Raw genomic sequence first — 25,289 nt, forward strand, 5'->3', positions numbered from 1 at the left:
TCCGAGTCCAACTTTGTCAAGTTCGAGTCCAAGTCCAAAAGGGGCCGAGCTGCACTCAAGTCTGAGTCCTTAATGGCCAAGTCCAGTCCAGAAAGTAATTCACTTGAAAAAAAGATTTGAAATTGCAATTGCAAACTCAACATTAGCTGTTGAATTAATATTTTAACCGTCACAAACCAATGGCAGCATAAATGTAACAAAAAATACTACTATTCCATCCTGCACTGCCATATAATATTTTTATTTCATGTCATCAGCACCTCAACTAGTTTACTATAAATAAAAATAGTTTCAAAGAAAAAAGGTGATATAGAGGTATATGTAGAACCTTTATTATATTACAAGTGTATGAAAATACAAATGAACCTGTTTTGTTATTGTATCACACTATATTCTGTCCTCCAGTTTGAGTACACATTTAAATTATTTGATGCCTCTCCCCCACAGTTATATAGGCTGAGAGAGTACAGAGTAGAGTTACATTTAGCAGCATGTCATAACAAGCTTCATCGCTGCTTTTAATCGGTCTATGAATGACAACAAACTCATTTCTGAACACAGATCTGTTTTGGTAACTTTTTTCATTTTAATTCCTAAAATAAATAAATAAAAATCCCTATCAGCAGGGTTTATGATATTAACTACATTAAGAAGTACATTTCACATTTTACATGAAATTTAAGACTGGAATCACCAAATGCTAAGGTTTAGGGGTGAGTGATTTGACTACAATCTTATTTCACGAGAACAATACGTTTTCTCAGGTAGGACTATCAGTATTCAAGTAAGAAATACTACTGAAATTGAATAAAGCAATGAAATGTAAAATAAAATAGACTCCACTGTATAACATATACAGTGATTCTTATTAAAGTTACTGAAGACAAAGTAGTGAGCGATTTTCGCTTTATTTTTTGTTGTTTGATTAACATTAATGACACAGACAGCAGCAGGTTTATTAGACTGCTGTTAATTTAAGACCTAACGCACAGATCCAATACACTGTATTGACACACAACTGTTTACATTCACTTAAGACATAACTGACTGTTTGCATGAATACTCGGCCTGACCTGCATTGTGACGTGTGTGTGTGTGTGTGTGTGTGTGTGTGTGTGTGGTGTGTGTGTGTGTGTGTGACCGTCCAAGCATAATAAGCCATTAAAGATAACTCAATTCGGTACTCGCGTGATGAGGTGGCTTTGAAACACGAGCACAGAAAGCCCCCTGGTCAGGGAGAGAGACATTCATTAATTTCCCGTTATCCTCTTTTCATGTTACACATGACGTGGACTTGACCGTACTTGGAAAAATCCCAGTCCAAGATGTACGAGTCTGTCAAGTTCAAGCACAAATTTACCAGAGCGCGTGACAAGTCCAAATTCGTTCATAATTGGACTCAAGTCCGGGATCGAGTACCTGCTGTTAACTATGCTGTTCCAATAGTTTCAGAGGCGATTGTAAATGCCAGAGAAACAGCAAAACATTACACCAAGAGCTATGAAAATACTATTGTGCACTATACTGTTAACTAAATGAAACTTTGAAACAATGTTCCACACAGACAGGATTGGACAGGGTGTGGATTACAGAAAACCAAACAGCATTACTTACTGTATCTTTCATTCATGAAATATCAAGGCAGCAAAAACATTAAAGAGGTAAAAGGACCATTATTATTAAATATCAACTTTGTTAAATACAAAAGTGTAAAACTGAAATGGCTGTAATGACTATTTTTACTTGAAATGTCATACAGTTTATACAGGGCAATTGTATCCATGCATATAAACGTATCAATAAACAGAAATACTATTAAAAACCTTCTGAAATGTTCTGTTTTAGGAAAAATCGTTTACAAAAACACTAACACGTTCTAACTTGCTGTGTAGTGCAAAACCATCAACACATTTTCTGACTCAATTAAGTTCACAAAATACAAAAAGATGTTGCCACGTGTTCCATCAAGGATGAAATCTAACCTAAAACCAATTTGATGTTAACCTATTCTGTTCAAAGAGACAATATAGGGGAAATAATAAACTCTTTTATTAATTATAATTACATTTTAAATCCACAAAATACATTGAGTGTAGGCCAGCCAAGGTCCTGTTCCTTAATGATGATCTGTGAAAAGATTACATTTTAAATTTAGCATTGTAAGTAGTGCCAATAGGTCAGATAAAGTGACCACAAAACCTGAGTCATTAACATAGATAGCATTCAATACCAAAAGTAAATTGAACCAATTGGAAATGACTGAGAAAAATACCTGTTTGTAATCTCTTAACCTTCTCTAAATACGAGTCCAATTTTTGTTGAAACAGGATACACTTTTTACAATCTGAAAAAGATAGTGTCACATAGATTCATAACATCATAAAAGCCTAAATATGCACACCAAATAAATAAATAAATAAATAAATAAATAGATAAATAAAAGATACATTGCGAGGGTTTTAACAAGGCTAAAAAGACTGATGTCTAACATTATTACAAACCTGCTGGTAGACGACCAAGTTCTTCAAGCAATTCCCCCAGTTCTTCATGACATTTGTGTAATTTCTCTTGAAGTAGTGTACAATTTCCACAGTCTGTGTGAGGGAAGAGGGGGAGGGGGGAGTTTTATTTAAGAATGCACTACATATTAGATATTCTGTAATAAAGATATGTTCAAGATATTCATTTTATAGCTTGATGGAAAAACTACTGAAGTCCTAATAGCACAGAAACGTATTATTGACTTTGTGGGCACCAAACTTGGGGAAATGTTGCTTTCGGTTATCCTGTATATTATTGCATGTCAGATACTTTAATGATTGGCGGCAGCCTGGAATTAAGGAGAAAAATGCCATACAAATACCAGTTTACTATAGAACAAGCAAACAATAACACATTAGAACATCATATAAATAATAAACCAGTAATATGCCTTACAGCCAGAACTACATACAGCTGCATTACAAATTTCTGACCAATCAGAATCAAGATTTCAAACAACACCGTAGTATAAATAGAGTTGTACAAATGGATGATGGCAAATAAAAAATAAAAATGGTCCTGAGTTGGGCTGGCTAGGTTATTTCTTCTGCTTGATATAGTTACTGTTTTTAAGCACCACATGGTAAAAGTTTGTTTGTAATTTAACATCATGCCAGCTACCAAACAAGGTTTCTTTAACAGGAATCCAGACTATGAAGACTTGTAGGCCTTAACACATAATTGCCCTCTCCTACTAAAATATGTTGTTAAGAACATATTTCATGTGTTTATTACTTTAAAAATCCTTCATATTTAATACATATTTTAACCTACGGAGCCGCCATTACGCGACATGGCTTGATGACGTAAAATGGTTTCACTTGAGCACTCAGAAGAATAAAAAGGTACTAGCCCACACAGCAGGGGAAGAAGGAAAAAAAAAAGAAAAAGAAAAAAAGTCACACTGTGCTGCATTTGGCTGTAACTTTCTAGTTCATGTGTGCTGTGATACAGGGGATATCTGTAAATATAGTCAAACCGTAAACATCTTGTTGGTGCATTTTTTTTTTGGTATATTCTCATAACGTAAAGCTCCTGTAAAATGAGCCTAAAACGCCAAGCCAAGGCATACGCAAAGTAAATTAAAGTTGTTCTTGAACCATTTGGAGCACATGCGTGGTTTGGGTCTCTTTTGAAAGGTGGATTAAATATTTATACATAATTGGATTGTTTGGACCTTTGCCCGAGACATGGCTGAACCTCAAATTATTGATATTAGAATAGATTTCATCATAAAACGATAGTTTAATCCATATACTTATCTTGAACAAACATTCTCGGTGGGCATAGACATGCAGTTGCTGCAGACACCGTCGATTTTGCCCCACTCTCACCTCCTCACCTCTCTGATCGTCTTCATTTTGATGTACATTTTAAGTAATGTCTTCTATGTTAGCCTCCTCACTTATGTTACACTCGGGTTCGAATTGAAAAGGCTGAAGACATGTTTATATCACTGTAGGGTGGCTGGAGAATCAAGATTGTTGCAACCATTTGACATCACTACCCAGAATGCATTGAGACGTAAATCTATTTATATAGCGGATATCAGCATTAATCTAATAAGCCATACAAGTTCTCATAGTTGGGGTTCCCATTAAATTTTTATCTTCGATAAAAAAAAAATTAAAAAAAATCTAAAACTAAATCTGGCCTCAATTAATTGCCCCCCCATACGAATCAACTGATTTCAAGAAAGAAAAAGTAAAGTCCTAGAGAAGTTGAAACCATCACAGTCCATTAATATATGCCTCCGAGATACTGGACTTTGACATAAGGGGCATAAAGGAGGATCTTACTATATGGTAAAAGCAATAATATAAGTTAGCTATTTAGCATAGCTATCTAAATCTTTGATCAATTTGTTCAGCTGTAGGTTCCGCTAGGTGTGACTCTTGATCAGATCTGGAGCCTGACTGATAATGGTGGTTGATAACGTGTTGCTAGTAGTGATTCAGGTGACAAATAAGCAAATAAGGCAGTCAAATACACAGCTAGCTGTCCATTATACCACATCACACACTCATACCAGTGTTGGGTCTCTTTGAAGTGATGCCCGTGAGAGCTGTTACATTCTTCAGAACACCTTCTCTTGCCACTGAGCCTGTTGGAGCTTCAGCACAGCTGGGCTGGTTCTGCAGATCTGAGTGAAGAAAAGGTCTTGAACTAACATTCATCTGATTGTCCAGCCACACACAATGGGTCTCATTTATCAATCTTTTAATAAAGTTGTGTGAAAACTAAAATAAAACAAAAATTGACAAGTTTTGGAAATGCTAATCACCTGTAAACTGCAAAGCACATTCCAGACACAGCTCATTTGCATTTGAGTAAAGGCAGAAATGGAAGTTACTTTGGCTCACTTTTATGTCAATAAAATATTTCATCATAAGAAGAAGAAGAAGAAGAAGAAATAGGTGAGGGTTAAATGTGTCATCTAAGCATTTGCTTGCAGTTTACTTTAATTATCATAACAGTGAAAATAGAAAAATTGTCTTCAATTATGGGTTTGTGTCTGCTTGCTTTCTTTAAATTCTTTAGTTAATAATAATAATAATAATAATAATAATAATAATAATAATAATAGAAAGCCATTGGTATTCACAAAATTTTCCCCTCAATGGTACTCAATATATAAACCTGCAATATAAACCTGACTCGAGTATAATCCATATATAATCCCCGAATACTGATCAGCCATAACATTAAAACCACCTGCCTAATATTGTGTAAATCCCCCTTGTTTCACCAAAACAGCTCTGACCCGTTGAGCCCTGGACTCCACAAGGCCTCTGTAGGTGTGCTGTGGTATCTGGTAACAAGATGTTAGCAGCAGATATTTTAAGTTCTGTTCTCCGGTTGTCCTTCCTTTTAGCACGTTTGGTAGGTACTAACCACTGCATACCAAGAACACCCCTACAAGACCTGCAGTTTTGGAGATGCTCTGACCCAGACGTCTAGCCTTCAAAATTTGGCCCTTGTCAGTGTCACTCAGATCCTTACGCTTGCCCATTTTTCCTGCTTCCAACAGATCACCTTTGAGAACTGACTGTTTACTTACTGCCCAATATATCCCACCCCTTGACAGGTGCCACTGTAACAGGATAATCAATGTTATTCATGTCACCCATCAGTGGTTTTAATGTTATGGCTGATTGGTGTACATAAATGTGCAGTAATCCATGCAAATGATATGATTCGAAGTCGATGAAGTCGAGGCCTACATTAGTTAGTCTTTTCTGCACATATTTAAAACGCACTCAGGAGCATGAAGAGGACACATTTTTCTGAATTAACACGAACATTACATTTCTTGTGTAAATGTTAGTATGAATGATTTATTCAAAATCAGTTCTTATCCAGCTTGACCAAGGAGGCCAAAATATATTGCGCTTATTAGTTAAATGATTAACAAGTAAATAAATAGCATACCAGTTTTCTTCCTTTTTGCCAATGGCAAGGCATCGCTGCTTGCATGCTTTTGGGGAAAACCTGGAAGCAGTGAATTCCTTGTCCTCATACCTTTAAACGAGGTGAAACATAGTAAATAACCCAAAAGGATATGGTATGTACAATAGGTCTGTTCAAGCAAATAGAATAAATATCTACATTTGTCTACAGTAAAGCACCTGATAAATTAGTTGGTTTGTTAGTCTGAGCATGACCAGTTTCTTCTGAGGAAACAGCACTCCCAGGTGGCTTAAGGCCAAATCTCCCTCGACCATGGGGTGGAAACCCAGAGGGTTTAGGCAATGTTATGCAAGTATTTCCAGCCTTTTTATCTGCAAAAACAAAAAAATAACAGTACAAATTTCACTATAGGATTTATCAACACTATAACCACTGTAACTACTTGCTGTAATATATTGGGTTCAAAACACTTCATTATGCAGAGGTGTGGTATAATCTGAACACTATATTTTTGACCATCTAAAAATGCCCAAAAGGGTTCTATAGAGTCCTGTATATAAACCTTTGCGATGCTGAATTTGGAGACGTTTTTTTTTGCGCTATAAATATTCTTACCAGTCTCAGGCGTTCCAAAGGAGTGGTTCTGGGAGTATTTTAATGAATTTCCATCAGATAAATGATTTTGGCGCTAATATTGCAAGTGCAGCTTTAACACCATGTCACATGAAGAGGTTCAATGTGTGTGTATTGTCAGGGTTTTACAGTCATTCCACCGTATTAACTTTGGAATTAAATGTGTCTTCAGAACTATGGTGTGACACAATGTAGTAGCACGGTACAAGAGGACTACATAACGTGCAAATATTTAAAAAAATCACTTGTGTGAGACAAGTGCAAGATCAGTAGTTAATAAAAGTGATGTAAGCAGAAATGTCTCAGAATAGAAGAAGCAAAAAAAAGGACTAGCAAAACATGGAACAGTGTGTTCCATATCTAGCGGCTAAATAATATACAAATAGACAATGCGACCAACTGGGGGAGGGGGGGATCAAATAAGTCACATAATTTCACCTGTCCTATAGATCAACTCATCAATATTAACTTGGCACAGCAGGATGAAGTACAGCCCCAGTCTGCCCCCTTCTGTGCTACCGGAGTTTAACATCACAACTAATAAGCTATTACAATGAAAATATTACAGCTAAAAACCCAGAAAAACATCAAATACTGAGTGCAACTATATTTCTACTATAGTTTTGGAAGCACAGTAAACACCACTCTAAGTAGTTACTGACCTGATGTTCTATTTATCCGGTGCCAAAAATAATTTTAGGGGTTGGTGGAGATGGGCGAGGTTGGCTGCCTTACCTGCTTTCTTTCCTGCGGTCATATTACACGTACTGCTGGAGGTAGCCACAGATGAAGCCTGGGATGGGGAAAAAATAGCCAGTTAACTAAATCAGTGTACATTAAATAATTCCTTAACACAATAATGGGCTTCACGTAGACCACAATGCCAGTTTATTAGGTACACCTACCTCATAACTATACTCACCGGTCATTTTATCAGGTAGATACAGATGTACATTTCTAGGGAGTACGGTTACTGACTATAGCCCATCTTTTTCAATGTACAATTCATCAGTCTCCTATGACACAATGCATAAATGGAACAGGACCACCAGAAAACCGCCGCTGATACCTAGATCTTATTTGGGTGGCAAATCATTCTCCATAGTGCAGTGGCACTGATGTGGCATGGGACTGTGTGTGGTGTGGGTACGAGTTCATCAGGCGCATCAGTGATGCAGGGATTTCTACACATGTTGCACTTTTTTCCCTCAACCCAGAAGTGCCAGTGGGGTGTTTAAAAGTCCCCAGCAATGCTCCGGAGATGTACCGACCAATTAAAGAAGATGAAGAATGTATATTTCTAGATTACACTGCCTATGAATTGAATGGCACAGTCAACAGTAAATAACGGTGCACTGTCTACATAGCCTAGTCCTTCCACAATTCACTGGTCTAATGTCCCTCATAGAAACAGTGAAATGATTCCATACCGCCAAAATTTTTCACTTTTCACTGATCTGCTACACAAACTGCTTGAACGCATCTGAGCACTGACCTGTGCACGACAGCAAAGCAAACAGAGCATTTTAAATCCAATTACCATTTCCAAAGATTCTGCACAACTCTCCATCATCATCTGACGATTTATTAGGGGGAAAAAAAGACGACTTTGCATTGACTTATGAAGTATTTTCAATCATAATTCCTTCCAGTTGCTTAAATGTCAAAATACAGGGATCCTGTTCAAAATAACAGGTCTGCAAAAGAAGATTACATCCATGCCCTCCAAAACATTGCTTAACTAATCTTAATATGGATCCTGAGGTGTTTAAAAATCCACAACAATGCTGCCGAGCTGGATACACTTATAACAGCACCAAACAAAGATGTCAGGGTCACTGCTGGACTGAGAATAATCCATCTACATTCAGGCTCTGGTGGTGCAATACTGCCACTTTTTCATTAATTCATTGTGCTTAGCCACACATGGGCTTCAGTCAGTAATTCAGTCTGTAGTCTGCAAGTTGGCAAGGCCTTTTAGGTGTAAAGTGTTTAAATTGGCATTTCAGGGCTTCATTTTTAGAAATGCTTTCAACACCAGTAGTCCTTTCTGGTTGCTGTTACTATCGTCATCTTACATCCTGTGCTGCCGCTTTGACATATTTTGTTTGTGTTGTAACTAATCTTGATTCCTTCTTTAATGCTTTGATATTTTGCTTCTTTTTTAGTCCTGCAGCTCTTTGGTTCTAGAAGAGCTCATTACAAATAAAACATATAATATTATTATTATTATTTATTATTCATCCACCTTCTGTACCACTTATCCTACACAGGGTCGCGAGGAGTCTATCTAAGGGGACTCTGGACACAAGGTGGGGGCCACCCTGGATGGGGTGCCAACACATCACAGGGCACAATCACACACTACAGACAATTTAAAGATGCAAATCAGCCTACAGCGCATGTCTCAGGACTGGGGGAGGAAACCAGAGTAATCCCCCAAAGCACAGGGAGAACATGCAAGCTTCCGTACACACAAGGCAGGTGGGAATCGCACCCCCGACCCTGGAGGTTAGACACCATACCCCCCATTATTATTATTATTATTATTATTATTATTATTATTATTATTATTATTATTATTATTATTATTATTATTATTATATAGTAGTAGTATTCAAAAGGGTGCTCATGAGCATACTATGTGCTCTTACCATACTCTTTCCTGACGCCAGCACTGAAGTAGACATAGTAACAGTCTGAAACCTCCTCATGATTGTACACAATGACCAACCAATATAATGAAACCAATGCTATTTAGGCACCGTAAAGATAAACCATGTTTCCTACCTTTACAGTGGACGCTGTGGAAGTGCTCTTCGCAGAAGCGAGTGTTTTCCCTTTATTAAGCTGAACTGTCCTCCTCATGCCGGGCAGAGCAGATGAGGATGACTCTGTCTGATTTGAAGTTTGAGATGCTGTATTCTTTGATTTAACCACTGCTGACGTTACCTGTAAGGTGAGAGGCCTTAGCGGAAGCTGGGTCTTGGGAATATTGGATTTAAAAGAGGGCTGAGGAATTTTTCTTCTGACTGAAAGATTCAAAGGAGGTTTGTTCACACTCGCTGCTTCAGAGGTAGTGGAATCTGAGGTGCCGTTTGCTGGAACGTTCTGGATCCGACTACAGGTCTCAGACTTGACAGGCAACTGATTAGTCTTTGATGCATCCGATCCTTCATGCTCACAAACACCAGCAGTGTCATCATTCAGTTGTGTGTTACTGTTGATCACAGAGAGTCGTTTTTGAATATTTGTGGGGTATGCAGATCTCAGTCTGTCAAAACCATTTCCCAGAACAATCGGTGTGGATGCAACGAGGGGACAGGGTTTCAAGTCAAGCATCTCATCCAATGAAAACACACTACTTTGGCTGATGTCCAAGTTCAGGTAACCTTCACCATCAGAAGTTTCATTTCTTCTTCTAAATTGGTACTGTTGCTCTTCTTTACCTTCAATCTCAGGAAGATCTAGAGTCCTGTTAGTGGAAATGGTCACATCAACTCTCACTGGTGCAGCGGGGTTGACTGGAGCTGACGGACCAGGTACAAGTGGGTCTTTTACCATCTCACCACAGTTAGTATTGGACCGCATTGGTAATTCTTCATCAGAGCTTTTATTCATATTCATAGTGGTACTTGTCAAGTTGGGAACAAGCTCTGGAGGTGTGAGGTCAGTGGTTGTATCGGGTTTAGTGAATGATCCGTCAACCGGTTGCACATTTACAGAACGTGGCTGAGCAACTTCTGTGGGAACACCAGCAGTCAAGTCAACAGTTGCATTGGTCTCCTCTGTAGCCTTTGTAAAAGTGGTTTGTTTCACATAGTCCTTACTACATGAACACCCTTCACTGCTCTGCTCTTGTTTAGGTCCAATTGACTGAATAATATCTACAGTTCCATTGAGCTTCTGATCTGGCTGTCCTGTGCTAGAGTTTAAGGGGCCACAAACATCACCAGTTGAGTTTAACAGTTTTTCATTTAAATGCTTGTCTTCCACACTTGCATCATCATCATCATTAGAAATAGTACAACTAAGTCCAGCAGACTTTTCTCGAAGTTCTTCTGACTTTTCAAAAGTAGCATTGCTTGACCCCGTCGTTTCATTGGGAGCAAGTTTAGTCAAATTCAATCCAGAAAACTTCTCTTTAAGGTCTTTAGCCATATCAAAAGCACTGTTCGTTGACTCAATCCCAAAGTCACATTTTTCTGTACAACTGGTGGACTCCAGGGAATTACAGCTGACATCAGGCATAGCTCCCTTTGGATTGGATTCAGTTACATTAGAAATGTCTTCAGGGTCATCCTGTGCAGATGTAATGGACATGCTGAAATCCATTAAATTACCATTCTCTACTGGTATGCTGTTGTATGTAGCCTTTGTTTGACTTCCAGCACCTGAAATGACTTCATCCTGAGTTTTAGTCAATGTTTTTAACTGTACCTGATTAGGCAAATCAGGTCCATTTGACATGAAAGGATCAATAGTCTCATCAAAGATTCCTGACACGTAGGGAAATGTCTCATCAGCGATATAAACTGAGGAATTGCGGCACAGGTCTGGTAATAGGGAAGAGGAGTTCCTCTGGAGAACGGACATCCTGAGCCCACTGCCTGTGCTGCAGGCCTGCTCCTGGTGAAGGCCCTCCATAATCACCTAAAGTTACTAAAGAGAGAAATACCACATATCAAATGTTTTAGTGATTATGAAATAAATTCACATTATTCTTTATATGTTAAGCATTTTAACAAATCAACCATAGGATGAACAGGGGTGCTCTGATCAGGATTTTTGCAGCCGATACCGATGTCTTTTCATGATGAGCGGCCGATCTCAATCGTTCAAGTTTTATATAAGTGACATGCACGCTTTCTGTTTACCACTGTTAACCTTTTATTTCCAGATAAAGTAATACCACAGATGTTGCCTTGGTTATATTATTTATAGTAATGTTGTAGACTGTTGTATGTTTATTTGATTCTCAATGAAAACAACAAATATTCATTTCACAATGAACGTTTTAATAAGCCTTTACAAATACACGGCAAACGGCGAATTTTTTATAGTTTGAGACCTCGTAATAATTCCACACTGCTGACGACATGACTGCAGCGCTAAAGTTTAACGTCATCAGATTACGATCGCTCCGTGAGATCAGACAAATGTAGAGACTACCGACTGAATCATAGAATGAGAGTCACCTTTACACGCACACGCTTTCACACGCAGGCAGCCACACGCTTTCACACGCAGGCAGCCACACACACACACACACACACATACACACACAGAGAGAGAGAGAGAGAGAGAGAGAGAGAGAGAGAGAGAGAGAGAGAGAGAGAGAGAGATCTCAAAAGACAACTAGCTGACAACCAAAAGATAGATAGATTGCTTTCTAGTTTGCATGCTTGTTCTACTAACGGATCATGTTTGCTAAAAAGTACTGTAATAATTTAATCCTTTGAGCAAAGATAATTGACGCTCAGTACCACGTAACTAATAAGATATGACAGCCAGAAAGACTTACCTAGTTATTTGAGAGAGCAGTGTTTTAACGTTAACTTACTAATCTACTTAAGTAACTACATTGCTATGCGGAAGACGTTTGACTCGAAGCAGATTTTAAAGTTGCACCGCAGTTTCGGATTGGATCAGAAGAGACTGACGTCACCACAGAGCACACGCCCCGGAAAACATCACGCTTATAACGGAAGCAGCATCAAGAGAAAATCCTGACATAAAATGTCTTATCATATCATTTACATATGACTAGATCACTAAAATAACGGGTGAACATAATTTGCATGATTGTACTAACATTAGCCAGATATCTATCTGAAATTTCTTATAGACACGTGAATTATAGTGCAATAGCAAAACACATCAATTGCGCATAAATTTTGTGTCACGTCCTGTCCCTCCGTGTAAACATATCTCTAACTAACACCAGTTCTCTCTAACTCCTGTTTCGAACGGGAAAATACTAAACATATAAGAAGAGTTTGCAATAATGTATTATTCTTAACATTTATTATTTATACATTCTTAAAATTAGGTTGTCCCTCTGGGGGAACCAATGGTTCTATGCAAAAATGTTTTCCTATCAGAAAGGGTTCAAAGTAGAAACCTTAATTATTAGATGAACCAAGAATCACAGAGCACTAAGTGTGTAGAAATGCAAAAATAAATAAATAAATAAAACATGACATGGTGATTATTTTCCTCTTAATAAGATAGCACCTGTCAGGTCCAAGTAAATCCATAAGCCTTAAATCATATACATTGATCAGCCATAACATTAAAACCACTGCCTAATAGTGTGTAGGTACCACTTTTGCCACCAAAACAACACGGATCCGTAGAGGCATGGACTCCACAAGACCTCTGAAGGTGTGCTGTGGTATCTGGCACTAAGACATTAGCAGCAGATCCTTTAAGTCCTGTAAGTTGCGAGATGGGGCCTCCGTGGATCGGACTTGTTTGTCCAGCACATCACACAGATGCTCGATCAGATTGAGATCTGGGGAATTTGTTTGGAGGCCAAGTCAAAACTTGAACACTTTGTCAAGTTCCTCAAACCGTTCCTGAACAATTTTTTCAGTGTGGCAGGGCACATTATCCTTCTGAAAGAGGTCACTGCCATTAGTGAATACCATTGCCATGAAAGGGTGTACTTGGTAAAAAATGTTAGGTAGGTGATATGTGTCAAAGTAACATCCACATGAATGCCAGGGCCCAAGGTTTCCCAGCAGAACATTGCCCACAGCATCACACTTCCTCCACCAGCTTGCATAGTGCATCCTGGTACCATCTCTTCCCCAGGTAAGCGATACACACACTCGGCCGTCCACATGATGTAAAAGAAAACGTGACCAGACTAGTCATCAGACTAGGCCACCTGCTTCCATTGCTCCATGGTCCAGTTCTGATGCTCCCATGCCTCACGTCGCTCAGATCCTTACGCCTGCCCATTTTTTCTGCTTCCAACACATCAACTTTGAGAGCTGACTGTTCACTTGCTGCTTAATATATCCCACCCATTGACAGGTACCACTGTAATGAGATTTTAAAAAAAAAAATGTTATTCACTTCACCTGTCAGTGGTTTTAATGTCATGGCTGATCAGTGTAAACACTTATAAGGCTATAATATATTATGTCAACAACTTACATGCAATATGATTTCAGATCCAGACTTTGAGACATCATGAAACTTCTTCACTTTCTGCTGCTATGGATGATCTGCACAAAGATAAGTTACCAAAACAGTTTATGCCCAATTTTCACCCTTTCCTCAGTGGATAAACTCACCTGGATTCTGCTGACACTCTGCTCATAATGAACATCCTTTCAACACACTTAGTACTGTTTACCTTTATAGTATACAGATGTAGAAGTCCAATGACTTATAATTTCACTATTTGGTGTCACCCAGAAGAGGACGAAATAATTTTGAGTCATTTTCCCCCTCAACGTTTCTTCTTAATGTCATCTCAAGGAGTTTTTCCTCGTCATTGCTGTATCTGGCCTGTTTATTAGGGATCTAAATCTGAAACGATTTTCTGTAAAACCTTGTGAAAATGTATGTTGTTAAAAGCTTATACAAATAACACTGAATTGAATCCAGTTGAAATAGGCCATACACTTTCTGTTAGAAACAGTGATGCTACAGAATATTTGGGCAGAGCAGCACAGCTGAAATAAGGAGAAGACTTCCATGACAGTGTCATACGGGAAACTTCAGTCTTCACTGTTTTGGAGCTCTTTTAATTTTAATAGCATTTGTTAATTAAATGCAGGAAAATATGGCTTAGAATCAAATGTGTATTGTTTTTTACATAGTAAAAAGATGTATTGGAAAATATTTCCTTCACTGTAATTCTCTCAAACAGATCAAAGAAAACAAGAGAAAAATACTTTAAACTATAACCTAAAATATTTCCATCCATAGTGCATACGTTTACATTTTTTAAAAATTACTTTGGCGGTTATATATACAATACCATTCAAAAGTCACTACATTATGTGTAAGATATCTTTAAAACATTTGGATAAAGATTTATTGATAAAGGCTTATAGACATTTGTTGCTAAGACAATTGTAAATAGTAAAATCCATGCCCCTACAAATTTAATTTCTGAAACAATTTTTTTTAAGTAAACAAGGTAGATTTTGTTAAAAATTATTTTCTCTCTAAGTTTTCATTTGAACTAAGAACTTGTGATTTGTTTAACACATTTTGTTCATTCCAGCTTATTTAATAATGTTAACTTCTTTATTATTATTATTATTATTATTATTATTATTATTATTATTATTATTATTATTGTTTGTTGTTGTTGTAAAATAGTAGAAAATAATACAAATGAAAGTATGGCACGTTGGTACAGCACTTTTGTAAATTGGTGTTTCCACCTCACAAGGGACCTGGTTTGATCCTGAGATTGGGTTACTGTTTCTGCAGGTCCCCTCTGGGTTCTCTGGTTTCCTTTCACCTCCCAAAAACATGCCAGTAGGGAAGTGGCTAAGATAAATTGACCCTAGCTGTGAATGTGTGTGCATGGTGCCCTGTGATAAACTGGCATCTCACAACAAACCAAATAGAGTGCTGCATAGAACTTTGTTTTCTAAGTGTATAAAGACGCATAGAGCTGTTAAAGGTGCTGGCAGCTATTCAACAGCCAGAAGACTAAACTACCACCAGCTGCCAAGAAACAAGTGCAAGATCACAAGCCACAGTAACAGCAGATTTGCCACTGCCATGCTGTGCCAGTTGTGCCACTGCTAATGCTCAGGAGTGCTACAAACATTGAGTTAGCTCAAAATACTGAATATAATGTTACGAAATGGGGTAAGCTACTCCCCCCATTTAAGATTCAGCAAGCTGAAGAATCGAGTTTTATACAGTGTTGTCAACTCTTTTCTGAGGAAAGTAGCTAAAGCATGCTCAAAAAGTCACTAGAAGAAGGATGATTTTATATCATACAATAAAATAAGTATAATAATTTAATCCACCCATCCATTTTCTGTACTGCTTAGCCTACACAGGGTCACGGGGAGCCTGGAGCCTATCCCAGGGGACTTGGGGCACAAGGCGGGGTACACTGGACAGGGTGCCAACCCATCGCAGGGCACTTTCACACACTATGAGAATTTAGTGATGCCAATCAGCCTACAATACATGTCTTTGGACTGAAGAGGAAACCAGACTACCTGAAGGAAACCCCCAAGGCACAGGGAGAGCATGTAATCTCTGGGAATCAACACCCCAACCCCGGAAGTGTGAGGCAGACGTGCTAACCACTAAGCTACCATGGCCACCAAAATAATTTAATATTTGATTTAAGAATAGATGTTACTAACATATAACTAGTATAATATACTATAATTATCAGAAAAGAAAATGATCAGAATAGAACATAATAGAGTATAATTTAATCATTATAGAAAGAAGATATTTTTGGTTATGGTTCCACAAACTAAACTTTTACTCGTTCACATCTTCTAACAAGAACGCAGAATGATCAGTGAGAAGTCGTGAAAGTTGAGCATCTCCGAGTTTAAAACGTAGAAGAAGCGGTGCGAGGACGGGACAAACAGTAGTGATCAGTGATTGGTCATTGGGACCAATTGTGATCAGTGATTGGTCGCAAGCGCAACACAGTCAAACCTTATACACTGACGGTGAGTCGAGCGAATCTGCTCTCAAACCGTATCGTGTTTAAGACTGTCACTAGTGTGCTCAAAAAGTCGTTACATTTGTCGCTAGGCTCTTTTTTTTGTCATTTAAAAAATAAAATCCGCTAAAGGGGTCTATAAATTGCCAACTTCAGCAATAAAGCCTCTAAGTTGACAACTTTGTTTTTCCTGTTGCATCATGCAACGTGTCATCTCTACCACCCTCCACCACTGGCAGCAGCAGAGCGGCGCGCGCCTCCTTCTGGTCAATGTAGTTTTAAAAAAAGGCTTAACAAACACAAGTAGTTCACTTACTCAATAACTAATGGCGGAAAGCCGGTCACCTACAGCCACCGGCACCACTTCAACTCAGTGCGCTTGTCTACGTCAGAATCGTATCATGACACGCTTTTTACAATTAAAACATGCCATTTTCAAGTAATATTCCTATGTACATGATATGGTTTTATACAAGTGATATTCGACAATTTGACACCCTTAAAGCACGTTCTTCTATATGGAGTATAGATTTTATGTAAATTTATAATTAAGCATAACGTCCTGGCTGTATTAAATAGTCTACACATATGCCTTATAAACTGCATTAGTAAAGGTGTTATTAATTGTACAATTATTTAAAAATGCCCCCCCCCCCTATTGTTTTATTGTACCCTTTTATACTCTATTTTGTTGCAATACATTGTAAGTATTTATTAATGTATTTGTTTATTGAATGGTGTAAATAAATCAATCAATCAACCCATCCATCCCCGGCCACACAGTTAGCTCATCTATTACAAACCCTCTCTCCAGTGTTAAGAACATTAATAAGACGACACCGTTTTAGCATCACACCGCTTCTGGAAACTATTACATAAGAAATATTTAGAGCACCCGAGAGCTTTCTCTGGATTTCCGCCATCCCTGTTTACAGCACACATTCGGTGTAACATCATACGACTAACTCCATTTCCCAGACACCTCTTCAGCGCATGCGCAGGAGACGTGGGCTGGTAGTGGTAAACAGACGTCAGAAGGGAGTCTTCGCCTCGAGTCAAAACAAAACAAAACAAGCTCCATACGTTGAATGACTCTTTGAATATCCGAATCGACCGCACGACGGAAAGGATTGAAGCATAACTACAGCGGAAAAGCAGATTTCTTCCACTTTTACAGAGGGATTCGTTTAACTAACCGGAGGAGTTAGCCAACTAGGTGGCTACCTAGATTCTTCTCACGTTAAAACTCTGGTGTCGAGTTTTGTCCGGACGGACGAGTTGCTGACGACGGAAGTCAAGATGCGGGGTTGAATTCTTGCACTTTCGAATTACAAGAAGTACGTACATTTCACTCGGAATTAACGAACCGCGTACGGACGCATTCTGCGTAGTTGCCGCGCAAGCATCGTGAGTGTGTGTGTGTGTGTGCGCGCGCGCGCGCGTGTGTGAGAGTGATTGTGTGTGTGTGTGTGTGTGTGTGTGTGTGTAGAAACATGGCAGATGGTGACACGCGCCTACACACAGCGTGTCGGAGCGGACACACTTGAACGACAATAACACGGACTGTTTTAGTTTAATCCCTCTACCAGCTATAAATAATCGTGACTAACTAGTTCAGTTAACTATTATTCTCCCGGAAAGGTTTGACTATTCAAACCGCCTCCAAAACACGTTTACAGGGCGACGCTAGGTGCATACACAATTGGTGGCGAGGATCTGGGTGGAAGAACCAGTATATATATATACATATACACACACAAACTCTTAATGATATCATCATATACACTGATAATCGAGCTCGAAATTGGACTCCAGTGGATTTCACTGCCGTGAGATGACAGATGATTGGCTGATTTTGACAGGCATGATGTTGCGTCTACAACTATTACTCATGAATATACTCTTCCTAACTGTTCATGTACGGTGTTGTAATTTAAACAGCATGCTGTTGATGCCGTAAAGTGATGAGCACAGAGATGTTCAAAAGTGTCTGTCACTATAGTGATGACTTGAATGTAACTGATCTCAGTTGTTGAGGAAAGTAATCAGTTCAGGTGTGTGTTTGATATTGTAGAACAAGTTTACTGTTTACTACATTGTTTCCTTTCCCCCCCCTTCATTACAAGCGTTTCACACCTATTTCTTGTTGTTATTAACCCTTAAGCCTTTAACCCCCCCCCCCTTTTTTAGACGTATTTCTTACTCTTTTTTTTTTTTTTAAACAAAAACCTTTTAATGTATTCAGTACTGTTTGTCATGTGAATTCCTTTGTTCTTTATGTAAACAAAGACACCCTCGCGAGGTTTATGATAGTGACTATTAAGGAGATTATTTGTCTCCTTTAATCTCCAATCTGAGGATTAAGCGGCGCTGTAGATATACATATACATATGTATTGGTGCCCACGGATTATTACGTCTCTGCTCAATCCACAACAAAAACAACCAACCAAAAAATTTGTAATAAATATCCTTACAAATCAGCCAAACTACAAGTGAACCACCCGCATCGCATATGTTTTAATGCTCAAACAGCATTCAAATTCAAAACTAGTATTAAAAACAAACGTAAACCCAATACAGTTGAAGTGGTTTAGAAGGGGAAAAAACAGGTTGTTATTTTCAAATTGTAAACTGTCAGACTCTTTCCTGAAATTGGAGTAATTGCTCTGCACAATGGAGACGGACAAGGCACCCCCGATTGACCCAGATTTCGAGCCGCAGAGTAGACCGAGGTCTTGCACATGGCCGCTGCCTCGGCCCGACATCTCAGCTGTCAAAGTGGAGGGGCCAGACGGCGCTGAGTCCACCGCGGGAACCCCGCCTGCAGAGGAAGATAAACAGGAGTCTCAGCCAATCGTATCCGAGCCCGAAAAATCCACCGCCTCGGAGGGAGGAGCGATATCGGGAGTGGGTGGAGCTGTACCTCGAAAGGGTTCATCCCGGCGCAACGCCTGGGGGAATCAGTCCTACGCTGATCTGATAAGCCAAGCGATTGAGAACTCACCAGAGAAGCGACTCACTCTGGCACAGATCTATGACTGGATGGTCAAAACAGTGCCATATTTTAAGGATAAAGGTGACAGCAACAGTTCTGCTGGATGGAAGGTAGAGTTAAAATCACACTTATACATTCATATAACTTATTTCAGACTGCTGAACAAATTACACAAGCCATATGCATAATTTTTTTTTTCTGGACTACAATTACACCATGTTCTATTGTTAATCTTTCACCATGCATTATTGAATGCTTTACTATGAGGTTACTAACGGTCTGATCTGTAGACTTTAGACATTGTTAACTATATTGTTTCAGGAGTAGACACCTCACTGTATTTTGCATGTGCGTGCGTGCGTGTGTGTGTGTGTTTGTGTGTTTTGCTTCCACCTAGAACTCAATTCGTCACAATTTATCCCTCCACAACAAATTTTTGAGAGTACACAATGAATCTACTGGAAAGAGTTCCTGGTGGATGCTTAATCCTGAAGGGGGTAAGACAGGGAAAGCTCCTCGCCGCCGTGCTGCCTCCATGGACAATAGCACTAAATTGCTAAAAAGTCGTGTGCGGGCAAAGAATACCAAGAAGCAAGCAGTAGCAGGTGGTGTTGGTGGTCCTGGCAGTGCCATACAGGGTGAGGGTGTGTCTGGTGCCGGGAGTGCAGACAGTCCTGGCCCTCCAGGGCAGTTTGGAAAGTGGGGTGTGAACAGTAGCAGCCCATCATCACGTGGTAGCTTGGATGACCAAGACATGTGGACAAGCTTCAGACCACGCACCAGTTCAAATGCCAGCACTTTGAGTGGCAGGCACTCTCCAATTCCCCCACTGAAAGAAGATGAAGATGACTTGCCCAAAGATGGACTTCTGAGTGGGTATCCCACTAGCAGTCTTCCACCGACACTTACTGAGACCCTAATGGAGGAACTGGACCTAATTGATGGACTTACCTTAATGACAGCACAGCAAGGCGGAGCAAGCCCGAGCACAGCACCGCAAGCTCCACCTACTCCATTGCCTTCTGCTTCTACCCTGCTGCCCCGTGGGTCTAATTTTGCTTCATATCGTCAGCTGCAGTCAGTGAAGGGATCTCAAGGACCATCCCAGCCAGGATCACAGAGCTCTGTTCAGCAGGCTGGGGAGTCCAACACAAGCCTATCAAACTTTGGAAACTCCCTCTTTAACCCTCTGCCAGGTCCAGGATCTCGAAGTGGTTTCAGCACCCATGTACCGTCCAGTCTTGAGGCACTCCTCACCTCTGACTCACCCCCACCAGCCGATATCTTGATGACTCAAGTGGACCCTCTGATGCCCAGCCAGGGAGGTGCTAATCTTTTGGGCCTCGGTGACTCCATGTCTGGCAACCAAACCAAGCCTGGTCAAATGATCTTGGGCAAGAATATGGAACCTAGCCCAGTGCCGCAAATGACCCTTCAGCCTCAATCCCAGCTACAGCCACAGCAACACCAGCAACACTCTCAAATGAGCTTTGGCATGATGCTGTCTGGCATGAGCCAGGAACTCCCACAGCTAGCAGCAATGAAGACCCAGCATCAAATGCCAGGTGGAGGGCTCCTTCAACATGGAGCTGTCCCTTCTGCAGCTGGGAATGGTCTTCAGGGGATAAGCCAATATGGGACACCAGCTTACACTCTGCCCTCTCAGGATCGTCTGCCCACAGACTTGGATATTGAAATGTTTACAGAGAACCTGGACTGTGATGTTGATTACATCATCAACAGTGACCTTATGGACGGAGATATGAGCGACTTCAACTTTGACCCCATTGTACCAGGTGGGCAAAATTACACTGGGCCAGCCACCACACAGAGCACATCTCACAACTGGGTGCCCAGCTAATTCTGCTTAGGATAGGAGCAGGTAAGGCACACACAAATTTTAGCATTTTTGACTAAAATACTAAAAAGAGCATTAATCACAAGTGATATACTATTAAATTATTAACATCTCTATTCTTGCACATCATTATTGGTCCATGGTATAATATGGCTTCCCTTTGAGCTTTTTTTGTGCCTTTCTTCTTAAATGTCAGTTAGAATTTGAAGAATTTAATAATTCTTCGGGTTATTTATTTATTTGCTTATTTTTTGCAGGTCGGCCCTTCATCCCTCACCAAATAATGGAATCTCACATGGTGCATTCATTAAAATGTCACCCCTTCAATTTTTTTTTTTTTGCCTCCATATTTTACCATTGTACCTCAAATGCATAAACTGCTTTGGCTGAATATACAAACTTTGGCCAAATTTTTCAAACATTTTTGGCAACTTTTTTGACTCACAAAAACAAACCTTACACAAGTGCCAATACACACAGGGAAGTTGGCTTTTAGACACCAGACCCAGATGATGTCTTGGGGGGGGGGGGGATACCGGACGTTGCTGTTTTCATTGATGTCATTGAGATTGACTAGGGAAAAGGAGAGAAGAAATGAATGGTGAAGCACAGCTAACAAACTACTAATCATGTTTATTATAGTAATGCCTGTTACTAACACCAAAGTAGTTCAGAGCTGAGATGGTACTTTTCCTAGATTTGAAGACAGAACTGATTTGGCCAGGAGGATCAAACTTTGCTGATACTTGAGGATCATTCTCCATTGGTCAACAGCTTAAAACAACACGAATGGAGTAAAAGTCATCATGCAATTTCAAACTCAAGCAATGCTTTATTGATCGCTTGGTTGGATCCTTTGATCGGGTGGAGCACAAACCTGACACCATATGAACATCATCAGCATTAATCAGAGTTTGAATGGGGACTGTCCCAATGAGTCCAGACCATAATGAATATTTGGACACTTACGCTGCGCTCAAGTAGTACACTCTCAATGGTACGAAGTGTGCTAATATTTTGCATTGGAGGCAAAATATTTTGAGGTGGTTGATTAATGATTATTCTCATGATGATTAATGCTTTGTTTAGCATTTATGACTCTACTCAGGAAGGTGTGTTTTTTTTGTGTGTGTCCTAAAGAGTGGGAGCTGATCATTGAGTGAGAATTTGATATTGCTGATTTTGTTCTTAAATTGTTAACAGTATGAAGAAATGTGACTATACACAGGGCATTTTGATTATACCATAGAATTTGAATGGTCCTGTTTCTATGGTTTTTACCACTTTGCCAACTCTGTCAAGTTTAATGGCATTGTGTTGTTATCAATGTGCTCATTTGCAACATACAATATTTGAAGGGTTTGTGTGTGTGTGTGTGTGTGTGTGTGTGTGTGTGTGTGTGTGTGTGTGCACGCTTGTGTGTGTGTGAGAGAGATGTTTTAAGTACTTACAAGTGCTTAAAATTCAGTAGAGAGAGAAACAATCAAAAAATAATATTGAATAATTTCATTCAGAGGATGAAATTGATTAGTTATTCGAAAGATGCTCTGTAAAATGTGCCCTTATTATATAGAATTCTGTACAGTAGTACAAAAAGGGGCGAGACATACTTTTCTCAGTGATTGACTTTTTCTTATGTAATACTAACAATCTTATCTTTTTGTATAAATTTGTTTAAAAAAAAAAAAAAGACAAAACAATTAAGTATACTGACTAATTTTAATGTTTAATTTACATTGGGGCTATATCGTGAAAAATATTCATACTAATCAGAAAGCACCCCTCTTAAAAGTGCAGAAACTATTTTTAACGGTCATTTTCTATGTAATCTTTTATTTTTGTAAAAGATGAGATGCATGTAGATTTTATACATAACCAAAGGAACACTAAGAAGAACATTTCAGACTGGGATGGCTTGAGAGGAAAGTATTGCAGCTTTTATACGTTAACTTTTTATGTCAAGTAAATGGATTGCAAGGGTGCAGTTAACAGTATAACGCCTTGCAAATTAGAAATTGGCATGGTGACCGCTACTATATTTGGAGTAATTTACAACAAAAAAACAAAAAGAGGATGAAGTAATGAGCTCTATCACTTTGGCAGGCAATTTATATTTCATCAATAAAATGTTAAAACAGAACATAGATGATTATGATGATGATGATGCAATGTCTAACTCTCAGGGTTTTTAATAAAACAGTAGGAATATAAAGTAAATTAGTAATATTGATTAAAAACTTCCTGATGGAAGCAGTAAGATAATCATTGCTGATTTTATAAAAGCCACTCAGCCATCAATGGAAATGTTTTAACATTACAGAAGTATAGCTTATGCTCACTTCAAAACAAGAGGCTGTGTAACGTATGCATTCACCGAATTTCGTTATGAAAGTTATAAAACTGCCAACAAACACTAGCATGTTCCTCTAGAACAAACCCTGTATCTCCATACTCTCTTTTTTTTCTCCTTCTTTGAGCTGTTGATTTAGAAATGTAGGTTTTCCTTTGATTTTTTTCTTCTTCCTTTGTCTATGTAGATTGAACTTTGGTTTTAGAGCTGGATATTATTAATCATTTAACGGTAATAATATGAGTATATTAAAATATGAACTAACTGTTAAAAGCGCTCTGTTCATGCAGAGGATGGTTGTTTCCTCCCGTCAGTCGGTGCTAGATATGAAAAAGTCGGCCATATTTAGATTTAAGGGCCTTTATTTTATGCAGCACATCTTAAGCACATTTTTTTTCTATAAATATAGAACATAGAAAGATACATTCACCTTTATTAATCCACAAACATTTGTTACTTTTGTAGATCCTAAGTAACTTTGTAGAAGCTGAAATGAGAGATTCGCCACTGAACGAGTCTCTTGACACACACGTACATTTCTTGAAATCAGTCCTTTAAAAGAAAAAAAAAGAAAAAGAAACAGTGTTACTTTGTTAATCTTGATCTGTATTTCATTGAACCGTTTACATTGTTGCTCTCGTCTTTTTGGGCTGTCCTTTGTTCCTCTGCAGTCCTACATGTTTGTTGGTGTTTGGATTATATGATAAAATCTTGTAATGGATTTGAGAATGAACATCTGCACAACTTGAGCGACAAACCAGCAGGCAGGGTTTAGAGAAGTAGGCTGGAGTGCTGAAATGAAATTTGGACATGCTTTTCTACACCGCTAAGATCCCATTGTGATTATTTGCTTAAATTATGATCAAATAAAAATGTGCAAGAAAAATGGCGTGAAAAAATTAAATTGAGCCTCCTGTCAAAACTGAGCCTGAAGGTTCGATTGATGTTAAAAATCGAGAGGATTAACAGCATTCTGTTGAGTAGTTGACTGAAGAAGAAAAATTCCCAATAGACAGAGCTTTTAAATAGCTTGACCTCAGATCACACACCTGTCCTGTGCATCATGATGTTTAATATTACTTATTTTTTTCCTGGTCTGCTAAATATCCCAGTTGATAAAACACTATTTTTCAGTTTGTGGATAGATTTTGTTGTTGTTATGGGGAAGGGGGTATAAAAGTTTGGGTAAGTGCTTAGCCAGTTCACTATATGTGTATTTCATTCATTGCTTTATATTGATTAATGTATTTTGTCTTTCCCCTGCTCTTCTTACTTTATTGTTAAGTTAGCCAGAGGTGACTGTGAAACCAGTCAAAAATATCTGAAATAAATGTAATCAGTTTAACTCAGCTGCCCTCTTGTGTTTCTGATGGTGTAAATCCATATTCATGTATTAAAGCAACTATGTTTTCCAGGTCTGAAACAATAGTAGTGATGAAGTTGAAGGACTTTAGATATTAGATGCTTATATATTTATACAGTAGTGCTTGAACGTTTGTAAACCCGTAAGGAGTTGCTAAATATCTGCATAAATATGACCTAAAATAACATTAGTCCTAAAAGTAGATAAAGAGAATTAAACAAATGAGACAAAAATATTATATTTGGTCATTTATTTATTAAGGAAAATTGATCCAATATTACACATCTGTGAGTGGCAAAAGTGTGTGAACTTCTAGGATTAGAAGTTCGTTTGAAAGTAAAATTAGAGTCAGGTGATTTCAATCAATGGGATGACTATCATGTGTGAGTGAACACCCTGTTTTATTTAAAGATCAGAGTCTGATCTTCACAACACATGATTGTGGAAGTGCATCATTGCATGA

General features: G+C 38.7%; 2 protein-coding genes across 2 annotated transcripts; one reads left to right on the forward strand and one right to left on the reverse strand.

Moving 5' to 3' along the window:
- Positions 1–1,721: 1,721 nt before the first annotated feature.
- si:ch211-126c2.4 (serine-rich adhesin for platelets) lies at positions 1,722–17,293 on the reverse strand. The gene is made up of 11 exons (XM_017474487.3): positions 17,154–17,293; positions 13,753–13,823; positions 12,110–13,635; positions 9,376–11,247; positions 7,321–7,378; positions 6,171–6,323; positions 5,974–6,063; positions 4,571–4,684; positions 2,502–2,594; positions 2,273–2,344; positions 1,722–2,127 (listed from the first exon to the last, which is right to left on the reverse strand). Exons 4-11 carry the CDS (start codon positions 11,230–11,232, stop codon positions 2,117–2,119), a joined length of 2,448 nt encoding a protein of 815 aa, XP_017329976.1. The 5' UTR covers positions 11,233–11,247; positions 12,110–13,635; positions 13,753–13,823; positions 17,154–17,293; the 3' UTR covers positions 1,722–2,116.
- A 424-nt stretch (positions 17,294–17,717) lies between these two features.
- foxo4 (forkhead box O4) lies at positions 17,718–24,812 on the forward strand. Its single transcript, XM_017474488.3, has 3 exons — positions 17,718–19,365; positions 19,653–21,137; positions 21,371–24,812. The coding sequence occupies exons 1-2, from the start codon at positions 18,934–18,936 to the stop codon at positions 21,114–21,116; spliced, it is 1,896 nt and encodes a 631-aa protein (XP_017329977.1). The 5' UTR covers positions 17,718–18,933; the 3' UTR covers positions 21,117–21,137; positions 21,371–24,812.
- The last annotated feature ends 477 nt before the right edge of the window (positions 24,813–25,289 follow it).

The sequence above is a fragment of the Ictalurus punctatus genome, chromosome 8 (assembly GCF_001660625.3).
Source record: "Ictalurus punctatus breed USDA103 chromosome 8, Coco_2.0, whole genome shotgun sequence".
Lineage (NCBI taxonomy): Eukaryota > Metazoa > Chordata > Actinopteri > Siluriformes > Ictaluridae > Ictalurus > Ictalurus punctatus.

Coding starts and splice junctions, on each gene's coding strand:
- si:ch211-126c2.4 (XM_017474487.3), bottom strand. CDS start 11,232: ATGGAGGGCCTTCACCAGGAGCAGGCCTGCAGCACAGGCAGTGGGCTC. Junction 6,324..7,320: donor GACCGCAGGAAAGAAAGCAG/GTAAGGCAGCCA, acceptor TTGTTTTTGCAG/ATAAAAAGGCTGGAAATACT. Junction 2,595..4,570: donor TTCAAAGAGACCCAACACTG/GTATGAGTGTGT, acceptor TCCCTCACACAG/ACTGTGGAAATTGTACACTA.
- foxo4 (XM_017474488.3), top strand. CDS start 18,934: ATGGAGACGGACAAGGCACCCCCGATTGACCCAGATTTCGAGCCGCAG. Junction 19,366..19,652: donor ACAGTTCTGCTGGATGGAAG/GTAGAGTTAAAA, acceptor GCTTCCACCTAG/AACTCAATTCGTCACAATTT.